The following is a 13608-nucleotide window of genomic DNA, read 5'->3' on the forward strand; positions in this document are numbered from 1 at the left end:
TAAAAAAGGGACCTAAAGCTTCCCCTGTGATGCCCTTTTCAAGATGAGCAGAGAACCTTTATAGCCAGCCAGCAGTCCCTCTTGCAAGTCTCCTCACTAGTACAAACACTGCAGCTTCTCCATTAATAAAATCAAGGGCTCGTTCTCTACCCGTCATGCTCCAAACACCACACTGCTCTAGCTTTGGTTAACCAACTGATGTATTTCACTATTCAGCAAAAGGAAATCATGTAAAATACCTGCCCACAGCTCTTTCAGCGACCACTCAAAACTGACCTTGTCTTCTAAGTACTTCAAGCACCTGAATAGTTACACAAATCCTTCATGCAGTAGATTTAAGGTCATCCCAAGAGAATCCAATCAAAAACAAATGGTGGTAATGACCACCAACTAAGCTAGATTTCCTTATTCTCCTACAAAACTGAGGAAACTAAGCACTACAAGGACTTCAAGCCTAACATTTCTGACATTTTAGACAGAAATCTAACATTTCAGACAAAATAGACACATAAAATGTAAAATCAGAAACCACTCTAAAAACAAAGACAAAAAAAACCCCAGGAAGATCAACAATCTCAGCTGAGAGACAATTAAAAAAAAGATGATTCTGAGACACACACCATACTAGACTTCAGCAAGTTTGGTACCACCATATCAATGAGATTCCCTTGTTGGTAAATTGAGCTCATGTCCCAGAAGCTAGCCTCTCAAGCCTTAGCATTAGAAGACATCTATCATTAAAAAAAAACAAAAAACACCAGACTTGCATACAAAATATTTAGATAATCCCAAAAGTTTTCTGTAAAGTATCTCGCATTCACTCTAAATAAAAAACTCTTTGAACAAGACTCAACACTAATTCTGAAGGTCCACTAAACAGGCTACATTTGTCTCTGGCTAGTGTAAGTGAAACAAGCCAAACCAATGTGCCCTATCAATGATGCAAGACTGCATGTTAATTAAAAACTCATATCCAGTGTGCTGGTGAGCAAAAAGCATACCACTGATATAGGAGTAAATTCATCTTCACATACTTCAAAATGCAGATTACACACTTACCCAGAACAGACAGCAGAAACCACAAAGATAAATTGAGAAATGAACAGTTATTCTATGTTTGCATTTCAATTTCCCAATCTTAATCTGCAGGCACTCAGGAACATGACTTAAAATGAACTTGCATTAATAGCCTAATGTCTTCTTTTACAAAAGAATAAACAATGGTTATGGCAGTTCCTTTTTATATCCAACCATGAAAACAAGGAACATTCAGCAGCCATCAATGTTATTTCCAATGGAAAACTAGGTAATCCTATTTTCTTGTAAAAATAATTCAGCATAGCCTATCTTCAATATTTTGTTCTAAAAGAGTAACAACAAGAGTTCCTCAGTGAAGGAAGAGATTCCTTCACAAGGAACAAAAGGCCAGTATGAGCAGTATTTGCCAAAAATACAGCAACGGTTCACCACCAGTGTGAAGTGTTCACTCCACAAGTGCCAAATTTTTAATTAAAAAAAAATCCAAAAAACATTTATTACAACAGAATATTACAAACAACTAGCTTCAATGATCAACAAAAACTTTACAAAATGCAAACAATGTAATTTTCAATTGTGGAGTGAGATATCCCAAGTTTACAAACACAGCATCTTTCTGTTTATGCCCAGTTAAAAATCATTTCCAGTCTGCTTTATTTTCCATCAAATACAGTACATTTATCCAAACAAAAGCATGTACATTCAATATAGAACATTTTGAGCAAAGCTACAATCTTAGTTCCCATTCACAGTATTTTTAGTGCAATGCACTAACAGGGCCAAATAGTTCTCTATCCATAAAAGCATTTTTACTCCTGATCTTGTGATCAACATTTAGATATATTTTATACAAAAAAAGTATATATGAACACGAGGCACCTCCCTAAGTAAGGGAGTGAACCGATATAAAAAACATGGTATTTCTTCTGATGTACAATACCTTTCAAATTGTAGCAATTTGACACAAATCACTAAACAAAATATTTTCTAAAAGGTAAAAAATAAAAAATATACAAACAAAAACCCCTCTCAAACAACAAAAAAAACCCCAAAACAAAACCCATGATCGCATGAAACCTGCCAAGAACTTCATAATGGTAGGCATGCAACTGTTTTACTACAATCTTGATTAAAAAGTTAAAAAAAGGTATCTAAAACATTTTCCAATTACACAAAGTCAAGTGCTACCCACAGTGGTCATTTACGATTTTGAGAGAAAATATATTTTGAATTTCTCCCAAACTATCCTCCCTTTGTATTAATATTTAATGAAATAAGCTAACATTATAAGTGGTTGTGCACAGATTGTCTATAATACATCAGCAAATATTCACTACCTTCATATTAACATTAGTGTGTTGATCTTTCAAAAATAAACTGAAAAAATAAACTGCAACTATCATTAAAGTGCTTGTGTATAAATTTTTTTTAAAAAATTAAAGGATATAGGAATGTGGATATTCTTGTAAACTTCCTAGATGTTTACAAAGTTTTCCATGAATCACATATGGAAACAAAATGGAGGTCTTCGAAGCAACTTCAGCACAGTGAAATTCAGAATGTCCTTGAACTGGGAAATTAGTCAATATGAACAAACTGAATTTATGGCAAAGACTAATAATTAGTAGAATTCAGCCAATAACACTACATTGTTTGCTCTTATACATTCATTTGTAATAAATTTAAAACAGTATATAACACAACATTTACCAAAGTAGGATATCACATCAAAGTCTGAGCTGTCCATCAATTAGCACTACCAGGGAAGACCAGGATGCACGATGAGTTTTCTGAAGATTTCCTAAATGAGGAAAGACCACCTTCTTCCACAGCTGCTGTTCATTACCTTGTCTCTGGTATACCCTTTTTCAATTTCAGGAAGTTTGTTATATGCTGGATCAAACTACAACTGCATAGAGATAACTGCTAATTTAGAAGCATGTGCATTTCACCTCAGCTACTTCAGTGTTCTGGGAAGTGGTACTGTCCTACAAGCAGTCAGAATGATTAGTAATATAATATGAAAAAAACCAGCTCATGAAAGTATTTCCTCCTTATAGTACCATTATCAAGAATTAGCAGTTCCAACAACAAACTAAAGTCTTTTTCATTCAAATGAACTTCAAACTTCCCGAACATCACTTGAACCTATCTGAAGAGAAATGGGAATAAATTAATACTTTGAGTTTACCCACATAATTGTTTTACACTACACAACATAAATAATTTATAAAGTTAAATTTTTAATTCTTATTCAAAATGCAGAAGTCATCTCCCTCTAGAATTCAGCATAATTCAAGGTTCAACTCAGTTCATTTTTGAAGTTCTGCCTAATTTGGTCAGGATTTATTAGAAAGTCACAAGAGCACCACATCACAATTTAACATAACTAGGTGGTTATTCACTGTGAAAGCTGAACTCAAATCAAATCACCTCCCAGAAAATAGCATTTCAGAGCTGAAATATAGCACAAGGCACATATACTTAGTTTTCTTGTTACCAAATATGCTGGAAAGGTGATTCTGTATAAGTACATTGAAAACTCCTACAAGTATGACTACAGTCTCCCTCCATCATATTTTTCATTACAATCCCCAACCTTCAGCCATCAGTTGGTCATTTTGAAATACAAAGTGACTGCACACAAATATTCTGTTTTTTAAAAGGTCCTCTAAAAATAGGCCACCTTTAACCTGAAAGCTACGGAAAGCAGAATAACTACAAACACAACCCCTGCAAGTGTAAAAAATTCCCAGAGTACCACATAAGTAGAAGTTTAGAAAATTCTAGACCAGACTTCAATATGTATCAATGCTTAAAGCAAAAACATTGATAAGATTTGAACAATGATGAATTCAAAGGTATTTGCAGGAACCTAACCCAAAATGATTTTAAATCAAAGTGACAAAGCAACCAAATTATATTAATAAAACCTGTTCTATGCACTTTTGTTGACAATGTGTAGGCAATACAAAATAAGAATTTAAATTCACAAATGCTAATTCCAATAAATTCATAGAGATTTTTTCTCTTATCAGCTTTTACTTTAGTACTTTTAGTACTTCTTTAAATGGTCACAGAAAAGTTAATTAAATGAGTTAAGTTATTCAAACCATACAAAATTATTGTTAATATTAAAAAATTACCATTTTAAAAATGTATGTGTATTAGCTTGATTACAACAGATGCCTTAAGACAGTTTAAAGAGTTGACTTAGTATAGTTTAATCTACATTCCACCTTTCTACAATGACAAATTTAAATTTTAACTCTTTTCCAAAACACTAAAAAAAAAAAAAACAAACCAACAAATTTGACATCTACTTTTGCATTTAAGCCACTAAGCCATAAAATCTATGGGAAAATATGTTTTCAGCAATAAATCAATAACAGCAAAAGAAATGCAGTGGTATTGTTGGGTTTTGTTTTTTTTTTAAAAAAAAAAAAAAAAAAAGGAAGGACAAAACACTTTTTCTTTTTCCTCACCAGACAACAGCTTTAGATCTTGTACTTCTGCCTTTGGTTTTACTTTCTTCAGGTGAATGAGATACATTTGCTTTGTGGGTTTTCTTATGATGTTCTAGAAAAGCTTTTCTGGCAAATGCTTTCCCACATTTATTGCATCGGTGCAGAGAAAAGTTTTTTGTTACTTTTACTTCAATACCAACATCAGCTCCTTCATACTTTTTACTGGGAGAATTAGAGGTGACATCCTGTTTTGAACCAATCTGTTTTGTTTCATCCCTCTGAGAGCCTCTTTTTGTCACCTTATTTAGAACAAGATCAATTGGCTTCTTTATTGCTCTTATTTCTAAACTTGCAGTTATTTTCCCAAGGTAGCGTGGTGACTTTTTATGAACCACAGTTATGTGCCTTATCACATCACGCTTGCGGCGCGTTTCATAAGAGCAGAGTGGACACCTGTAGTATTTAACATAAATATTATTTCCATCTGTGTGTAATTCAATGTGTTTTGTTAAATTCTGTTTAGAAGTAAACTGGCGCTTACAGAGTTTACAGTAAAGCTGCTTGAAGTCAAAGCCAGCTGAAAGTTTTGGCTTCCTGGTTTTTTGCTGGCCACCTGCAGCAGATGCATTGGTTGATTTAGGGGTTGATTTAGTGGTTGATTTGCAGGTTGATTTAGTAGTTGATTTAGAAGTTGATTTAGGGTTTTCAGGGTCCTGTTTGACCTTATTTTTCTGTGCTGACGGTGTGTTCTTTCTCTCATTTGAATGATTTGTTCCCTTTAATTCATTCTGTGGAGAAAGCGCAATGGAAGGGGGTGAAGGTTCTACAGAATCTGCTGGTTCAACTTTTAGTTCTGTGCCATTGGTAGTATTGTTGGGTCCTTTCTCTCTTTTAGAGTTCTTCCCAGAAAGAGTTATCTTGTGAACAATTTGCATATGCCTTTTCAGCATTATTTGTGAACTATATTTTCTCTTGCACAGAAGGCATTTGCATGCACTTAAATTGTATTCAGCCTTTGAAGACGACTTTTGTTTTCTGGTCTTAAAAGATTTTTTAGCAGAAACTGTATCCAAGAACAAAGGTTGCCCAGGCTTTGTTGCTATATCAGGAGTAATGGAATCCCTCCTTAATCCTCTATGAACTTCATCAAAATGCCTCCTTACATTGGCTTTTGTGGCAAATGATTTATAACACACAGGACAACTTCTACCTAATGTTACGAGAACATTCTTATTTCGTCCTTTTGCAGAGCACTGGTTTGGTTTCTTTTTTGTTTCTATGTACTTCTTTAGCTCTTCCATCTTTTTTTTGTGTACTTTTCGAATGTGTCGGCGTACACTGCGTCTTGAATGAAATTCCTTCCTACAGAGGCAACAAATCAACTGGTGGCCATAATCAGAATTATCCAGAGAGTCCAAGTCAGGAGTCACTGCTGGCGGCTGTTCTTCAGGAGTAGGTATCACCTTGTTTGTAACAGGATCAGCAGGAGGTAATTCTACAGTCTCCCCAGCTGGGAGTGGGGCTGGAGCTGAAACAGTCTTGGGTTGCTCAGTGCTGGGTTCCTGTATCTGTACTGGAACTTGATCAGGGGTATGGCTACTTTCTGTGCTCTCATCTGGGCTATCAGTCCTTGACACATATTGAAATACAGCATTTTGATTAGTTTCTATAGGTTCTAAAGTAATGATATATTCTTGCTTATCTACCCTTGGATAGATTGCTTCCAGAAGGTCATTTATGGCTTGACTCTGCTTATCTTTTGTATCTGGGAGGTCTGTGAAAAGAGGAAAAAGTATTTTTTTAATCATTTAGTATTTTCCAATTACTTAAATTTCAAAGTAGATTTTAACCACTACCTGAATTCCATCTCCAAAATTCCACAAATCCTCTTTTGTACTCTCTGAACACTCAAAGGCTTTGAGTAATCATTACAAGTTGCCTTTTTATTAAAAGCCAACATCGGAAATAACCCTCCTGCTTGCTAATGTGAAAGCCACCTGAACTAAAAATTTTTATGACTGGAATTAAGCTGGTCTTTAAAAAACTGTGTCAATTGGCAAAAATAACATCATTCAACTGAGCTTGTTCTGCAGGTGTGCAACTCAGCCTGAAGTATCATTAAAAACCGATTTTCCTACTGCAGGATACAGGCACTCTCAATAAAGGAACCTAATTCTGGAAATAAGCTCTTCTCTGTGAATTCTGAACAAACCTTACCAAAGAATGAAACATCTGTGTAACCTGAACACTGCATGAAGATATAAGTAGATAATATTTTACAGGTCTCAGTAATATTCTCTTTTTAAATGCCAAATTAGTTCAGTGCTCTAGTTCCCAGTGTGACACTCAAAGCATCTGCAATATCACAACTAGGAAGCCAGGGTCCTACACTAAAAAGGTGAGATGACACAGTTCAAATCATTGTGGATACTTTTAAAGATGTGAATCCTGGTAACAGCTAATTAAAAAACCACAGTCAGAATTACTCCTTCCACATACCCAGCAATACATGGAAAGTGTCAGTACAAACAACAGGCTGTTTTGTTGCTCCAAAGCCATTTCTTAATACAGAATTTTTAACAGCCTCTACAGTCAGTTTCAAAGAAGCCTATCTATATAGCTTTTACCAAGGGTAAAAAGTCCTTCCTATTTTATACCACCTTTTAAGACTACTTAATGACTATACTGAGTGCCATGTTCCTGCCCCTTGGTCACTATATTTATTGAAAAAACTCCCACTTAGTTCAGTAACTGTACTCAATTTTTTATAAAGCACAAGTATTTATACAGTTTTATTCAGAGTGTGTAGTATTATTCCTTTTATTTGTACTTCCCATAGTGAACAGAAGTTATTTTATTTGTATGTTACTTGCATGTTATTTCATATTAACATATGAAAGTTAATCAGAAAGTTAAATGAAGGCTCAAATGCCAGGAGCTGGACATTAAGTCTTTCCTCTGGGTAATCTTGCTTTGCTTAGAAACTCTTGCATCTAAAGTCACATGCCCTTCTAACTTGCTTTGAAGCTACAAGTCACCCCTTCTCACAGAGAAGTTCTGTGACTCTTTACTGCTCAAACAAGCTCATTTGAGGAAGGTGACAGTAACAGCCTTTTCACATTCTCCTTTCAGCTGACACTGTGTGTGAAAAGAATCATCAAAGTATATCTCTGTTCCTAATTTTTGAAATATTGAGGCAGGAAGGCATTAATCAGGAAAGAAAACTCCTCATTGCATCTATATTGATCTAGTTAAGAGATCAAGATAATTAGCTTTACAAAATATTTTTGAATGCTGACACATTTCCAAATTAATAAACTTTACTCAGATTTAAAAAAAGTCAGTGAAATGAGACAAAAACAAATTTATTTTTCCATTAAAAATATATTTCTTTGCTTTTTCCTCATCATTTAAGTTACTTCTTTTAATAATATTATTTTCTACAACAAATACGTTGGGCTAGGCATGATTACGTAAGATGTGTTAAAGTAGCAAACAGTCAAGTGAAGCAAGTGAAAAGAGACAGCATTATTCAAGCACAGATCCTTAAAAAAAGGGTAAACTTCTAGTCTGTGTTTCATACTGACTAAGACCAAAAGACTGCATCCATGACACAAGCACTGTTACGGGCTTCCTCAACAGAGGAGACTACTAAGAATATCGACCCAGGTCACTTCACAGGAGCAGCCAAAGTCCATCAGAGCTATGATGGACTAAAACCAAAACACTCTGTTTTCTGTGAGATTAGTTTCCCAGTCCTTTGAAATGCTTTTGTTATCTTTCACAATGAAGTTCAGATGGGAAAGAAAAAGGGGAAGAAGGAATGGAAAGTGTTAAGAGTGCCAGATGTATAAACTAGCTATCCAATTATAATATTGGCATGGCTCTTGGTTGTTAATTCATATAAAGTCATTGCTGTAGCTCCTTCAATAACATAAAAATGATCTACATACATTACTAGAGAAATTTAGACCCATCTCTTTTCTTTGCATTTTTGTTTCAGATATGTTTGTGCAAATGGTAAAGAAAGATAAGGTTTTCAACTTCACATAGCTTCACTAAACATTCACTAAAAATTATTAAGGTTAATAATACTTACTATCATCCATCTGCAGACTTGGAGGACAATAAAACTTTTTATGTGTAATTAAATTTGGCAATCCTCTGAAGAGACTCCGGCACAATTTGCACTCAAAAATGGTGTCCACATCTTTTAACAAGATATGTTTAAGTTGTTTCGTTCCTGTAATAAAAGAAATGTTACACTTAAGGAAGGTTTTCTGTTCATCTCTTAATTCACATCATCCCATGAAAGTGGAAATATTTTAGACCATGAATAATTATAACAGCATTTTATCTTTTGTTAATGCTACTTCATCATTTGTACTCTAAGTTTATGATACATGCTCCAAATTTCACTATGAAGACGAAACTATGATGAAAAAACCCCTCAAGGATGACACACATTACAGTTTACAGAGAAAAGGCAATGAATTACAATAAAAACTGACACCTAACATGAGGGAAGAGTTCTTACTATGGTATTTGGTTGTTGCAATACAATTGCCCAATAGGAAAGAACAAGCACATAGTGCACGTAAAGAAGCCTGTAGTATTTTTTCTCTAGGGTTATCCTACAGTGCTAAGAAAACATGACACATACAGCTATTTCACATAGAAGCAGCACCTGATAAAGCAAAAAACTACAAGTCAATCTTCTGCCAGTACATGCTGCCTCCAGCTCCTTGGAGAAGACTTACTGAAGTCTTCTCTATTTTGTAGTTACATCTAACTGTATATTGTGATTGCAATGCAGGTGATACCATGTCAAATTCTGCTAAAATTTGCCAATGTTGATGAATAACACCAAAGTCATAAGAAACCAGTACAGAACACCAGTAATAAATATCTCCCTATCAGAAATACCAAAATGCCTTTTACAAGCAGTTACTTTTTCAGGAAAAAAACAGGCTCAAATTCACTTTCTATTCTTAATGCTTTGAATGACAGAAGCCTGTGATAAAATTACTTAAACAGTTATGTACAATACTCTGTCCAAAATTTCTATTCCTTTACCACAAGAATCAAATACTCTCTTTCCATAATTAAATGTTGCTTGTTCAAAACTAGCTGGTAAAATCTTTGTCTCAAAATCCTCTTGCCTTTTGTCCAACTCATTGCACAGTAATACTGTTTTTAATATATGACACACTTCATACACTTAAAAGCTCTACGTGAAAAAATCTAGAAACAAATAGATAGTAGCACTAAAGACCAAGAGCTGTGAAAATAAAATGTTTGGTTCACCACATTAGAAGTGCAGAAAGAGCTTGGAAACTCTGAAGGTTTCCATATTCCCTGGCACACTGCCCCAAATGCTTAGCTGCTCATTGCTATGTATTACAACTCCCAAAATCAATCAAGGAACACCTTAAAAGCAATTTAAGACGTTCAAGATGAAGTATTTTCTTCACCTCAGGAGTTTTATGATAAACTCATTGATAATAGCAGCAGAAATGACAAAGCAGAGCAACAAAATTTCCAAGGTTTTGGAAGGATAACTATACAGCAAGATCTGTATCTTCATTAATTTCTATGAAAACCTTTATTAAAAGGAACAGGGCATTCCAAAAATCTACAAATATTTTGCAAATACCCATAAAGTCAGGTGCTGTTTATTTTAATATATTAAATAAACATCACTCTTTTAACAAGGTAATGAACTTTTTAAGGGTCAGGCAGGGTTTCCTACCTGATCGGAAACACTCGATGATTTGCTGAATACCAGACTTTGATGTCTGCAGAGGCTGCTGCAATAACGGAGGATCACCAGGTTCCAACAGATGCACTGAAATATATAAAAGGACAATAAGCCATTAGAAATCACTCAGCTGATTTCTGTAATTCAGGAATTTTCCATACATACAGTAAACTAGCCAAAAAGAACAGTGAGAACTACACTAAAAGTACCCTTACCCTAAAATTTTCACTTATATTGAATTAAAAAAGAGTCAACACTACATTTTCCAACCATGATGCCTTCTGACAGTTTGCTGGCATTTTGATTGCTTAAAAAATGTGCATTCAAAGCTATATGTAACAAACACAGAAACATATAAATATATAAAACCAAAGTAACTCACTAGAAATGTCTGTCAATTAATGTAATTCCCTAGAACAATCTACTTTACTCCCTACTTTACTTGTTAAAACCAAATGACATGTACAAAAGAGCATTACCAAATACTGTGCTACCAGCATTACCAAATACTTCACTACATGATTTCAATGTTGCTAGTATGCACCTATACACTGAAGCCAAATTTAAAGTAGCAATGATCAGAAAAATGCACAAGCATAGATACATAGCATATTCCAAAAAAATACTATCACAGTATTTTTAACCACGAAAATAACATTCAATAAACTCTTCAGGTTCAAATAAGCTGCTGAGGGAATACTCTATTTCTGATGTTTCATTCCACATAACATTCTTTGCAAAAGCTATTGGAACTAAAACATATATTAATCAGAATGTTTAGCCATTCCAATATGCAGTATTTATGCACATGAAAATTAATAGCACTTCACTGCTGTACACAGATATGGCAATTAAGTTTTGCCCAGAGGGAAACCCAAATTTACAGGAATAAGAAGACTTCTTGAAACATGTGTTTGCAAAACCATTAGTAAAATTTTCCTTTATATTTCTTATTGACTAAACAGCCAGTCTGGCACTTCATAAACTGGCTCCCACCTTAACAATTTCGCTTGATTTTAACACCATTTTAAGGTTTTAATTTCTAAATGAAGCACTGAGATCTCTAAAAAAATCTATTTTTAATAAAGGCCAGTTGATAGTATAAAACTATTTAGAAATAAGAAGTGCAAAACACTAACAAATCTTGACAGGAACATTGAGCTAAAAGATGAAAGGTTATAAATAAATTCCAGCTGAAAAGAACATTAGAAAACAAAGCACTGTAAAAAAGGACAACAGAATGAACACTCCACCCAACTATGCTGGTTCCATAATATATAATTCATACAAACACATAACAACCATGACAAATCAGCTAATCATTTGGGGATCTCTAACACAATGACATATTGTATTCTACTAGCCTACTCCCTACACTTCAAAATGAAACATTTTGGTTTGTATACAGCCTCTAATATGCACGTACAACACCTACTGACATCAAGAGGAGTAACACAGGTGAAGCAGACCTAACACATCACTGTTAATTTGTCAGGCAAGAAAAGTATTTTCATTTTTTTAAAGCATTGGAACAACTCAAAAACCTTTCATCATGAACACCAAGAAATGTTTGTACTAACTGAACAATATCTGCTCTCAAATTACATTTCCTTAAAGGGGCATAATCAAAGTCACTATGCTCACACTTCCATCTGTCAATTCCCCAAAATGATGTCTTTCTTCTCAAAACAAAAGTGAAAGCATCCAAATAAACTCTGTAACAAGGCAAAAAGAAACAAAATTGCCTTTAAAAATAGCAATTATAACAATAAGCAGAATAATTTCAAAAGCATCTAATAGGTTGGCTGAACCTTCAAAATATTCATTGAAGTTTCCACTGATGGCATCTTTTGCATCACTCAGGCATGGAATGTTAAGAGTTGTTCTGGGACTTGGTGTTTTTCTCCTGTGGGACTAAGATCTTCAATTTCACCAGAATTCACCAGAGAAGACAGAGTAAAAATATAGACAACAAATGCAAATGATTGCCAGAAACACCATTTCACAAAAAAACTGAGAACACTGCATTTTTTTGGAAACAAAATGGTCAGTTGTTTCATACAACTTCTTGCCTTCCTCTGCTGACTGCATACAACACCCATGTGGTGGCCTGAGGATTATCCCACATCCAGGAACTAAAGTATTCTCTTCCTGAAATGATTTTAAGGCGACAGTTCAAGGATTCAAAAAAAAAACATTTCCAAACAAAATTCAGAAACTTTTTGTACTTAGAGCTCACACTAATGATATACGTTCGCAACTCCCTCAAGTTTCTGTGTGCTCTTAATGAAGGAGATATGCAAAACAGCCGAAGCATCGCACACCACTATACCTGGTTCGCAGCATCCATGGTGGTGGTGGTCAGTCTGACAACACTTGTCCCTTAGAGGCATTTTCCGTGCGCACGACCTACTTTCCTTCTACATCCAGCAGCTCGTTTCTGCTAAAATAAGCAAATTAGCTGTCACTGCCGAAGCACAGGCGCCTCAGGAGCGCGCCAACCCCGCAGACCCGCTCCGTAGGGCAGCACGGCCGGGCAGGCCGGAGGCAGCGGCTCCCCTGCGCAGGAGAAAGTTCCCATTGTTTCCGGCAGGTCTCACGACGCGCCGTGCAACGGCCGCGGGAGCGCGGCCCCGCTCCGCCCGCCGCCACCTGCGCCCCGGCCGGCGGGAGAGCCCGGCCGCCGCCCCGCACCGAGCCCGGCCCGGCCGCACGGCCCCGCGCCCCTGCGCGGGCCGCCTTCCGTCCGCACCTCGCAGCCCCGCCGACGGGACGGTGTCCCTGGGCTCCCGAGGGGAAAGCGCGTCCCCGGCCGCCGGGGCTGCAGCGCTCCCGCCGCCGGGCCGGCGCTCCCGCGGCGCTGCCGGAGCCGCAGCCGCAGCCGCAGCCGGAGCGGGGCGCGCCCGCCGCCCGCCACGCGCAGCCCGGGCGGGAGCGGCGCGCGGCCGCAGGTGACAGCGGGCGCCGACGGCGGGACGGGGCGGGCGCGACGGGCGGGTGCCGCGGGCCGGCCCTACCTGGAGAGGACGGGCGGCTTCCCCCGCCCCGAATTAAACTTTATTCGCCCCGGTCCCGCCAGAGCGGCGGCCGCTGACCCCGGAGCCGGATGGGCACGGGGGCAGGAAGTGACTGCGGTCCTGGCGGCGAGCGCCCGCCCAGTGCGCAGGCGCCGCGCTCGCCGCTCCCGGCCCGGCCGCACAGGTGCCGGCGGCGGCCGCGGGACGGGGCGGGACGGGGCGGGACGGGGGCGGCCGGGCCCGCGGGGCTGCGGCGGGGCGCGGGAGGAGCCCCGGGCGGGCTGAGCCGCAGCGCCTGCTACAGACCGAGCCGGCGGGCGGAGCG

General features: G+C 37.7%; 1 protein-coding gene across 5 annotated transcripts; it reads right to left on the reverse strand.

Moving 5' to 3' along the window:
• Positions 1–1475: 1475 nt before the first annotated feature.
• On the reverse strand, positions 1476–13399 carry ZNF800 (zinc finger protein 800). Of its 5 annotated transcripts, none has more exons than XM_056481907.1 (6): positions 13284–13399; positions 12599–12709; positions 10258–10353; positions 8605–8748; positions 4524–6279; positions 1476–3186 (listed from the first exon to the last, which is right to left on the reverse strand). In XM_056481907.1, the coding sequence occupies exons 2-6, from the start codon at positions 12657–12659 to the stop codon at positions 3177–3179; spliced, it is 2067 nt and encodes a 688-aa protein (XP_056337882.1). In that variant the 5' UTR covers positions 12660–12709; positions 13284–13399; the 3' UTR covers positions 1476–3176. The 5 variants fall into 5 exon arrangements, with proteins under 5 accessions (XP_056337882.1, XP_056337883.1, XP_056337886.1 ...); XM_056481908.1 differs by having other exon boundaries at positions 12599–12706; positions 13284–13393; XM_056481911.1 differs by having other exon boundaries at positions 1476–3190; positions 13284–13393.
• Between the last annotated feature and the right edge of the window lie 209 nt (positions 13400–13608).

This window comes from Oenanthe melanoleuca, chromosome 1A (assembly GCF_029582105.1).
Source record: "Oenanthe melanoleuca isolate GR-GAL-2019-014 chromosome 1A, OMel1.0, whole genome shotgun sequence".
In the NCBI taxonomy this organism is placed as follows: Eukaryota; Metazoa; Chordata; class Aves; order Passeriformes; family Muscicapidae; genus Oenanthe; species Oenanthe melanoleuca.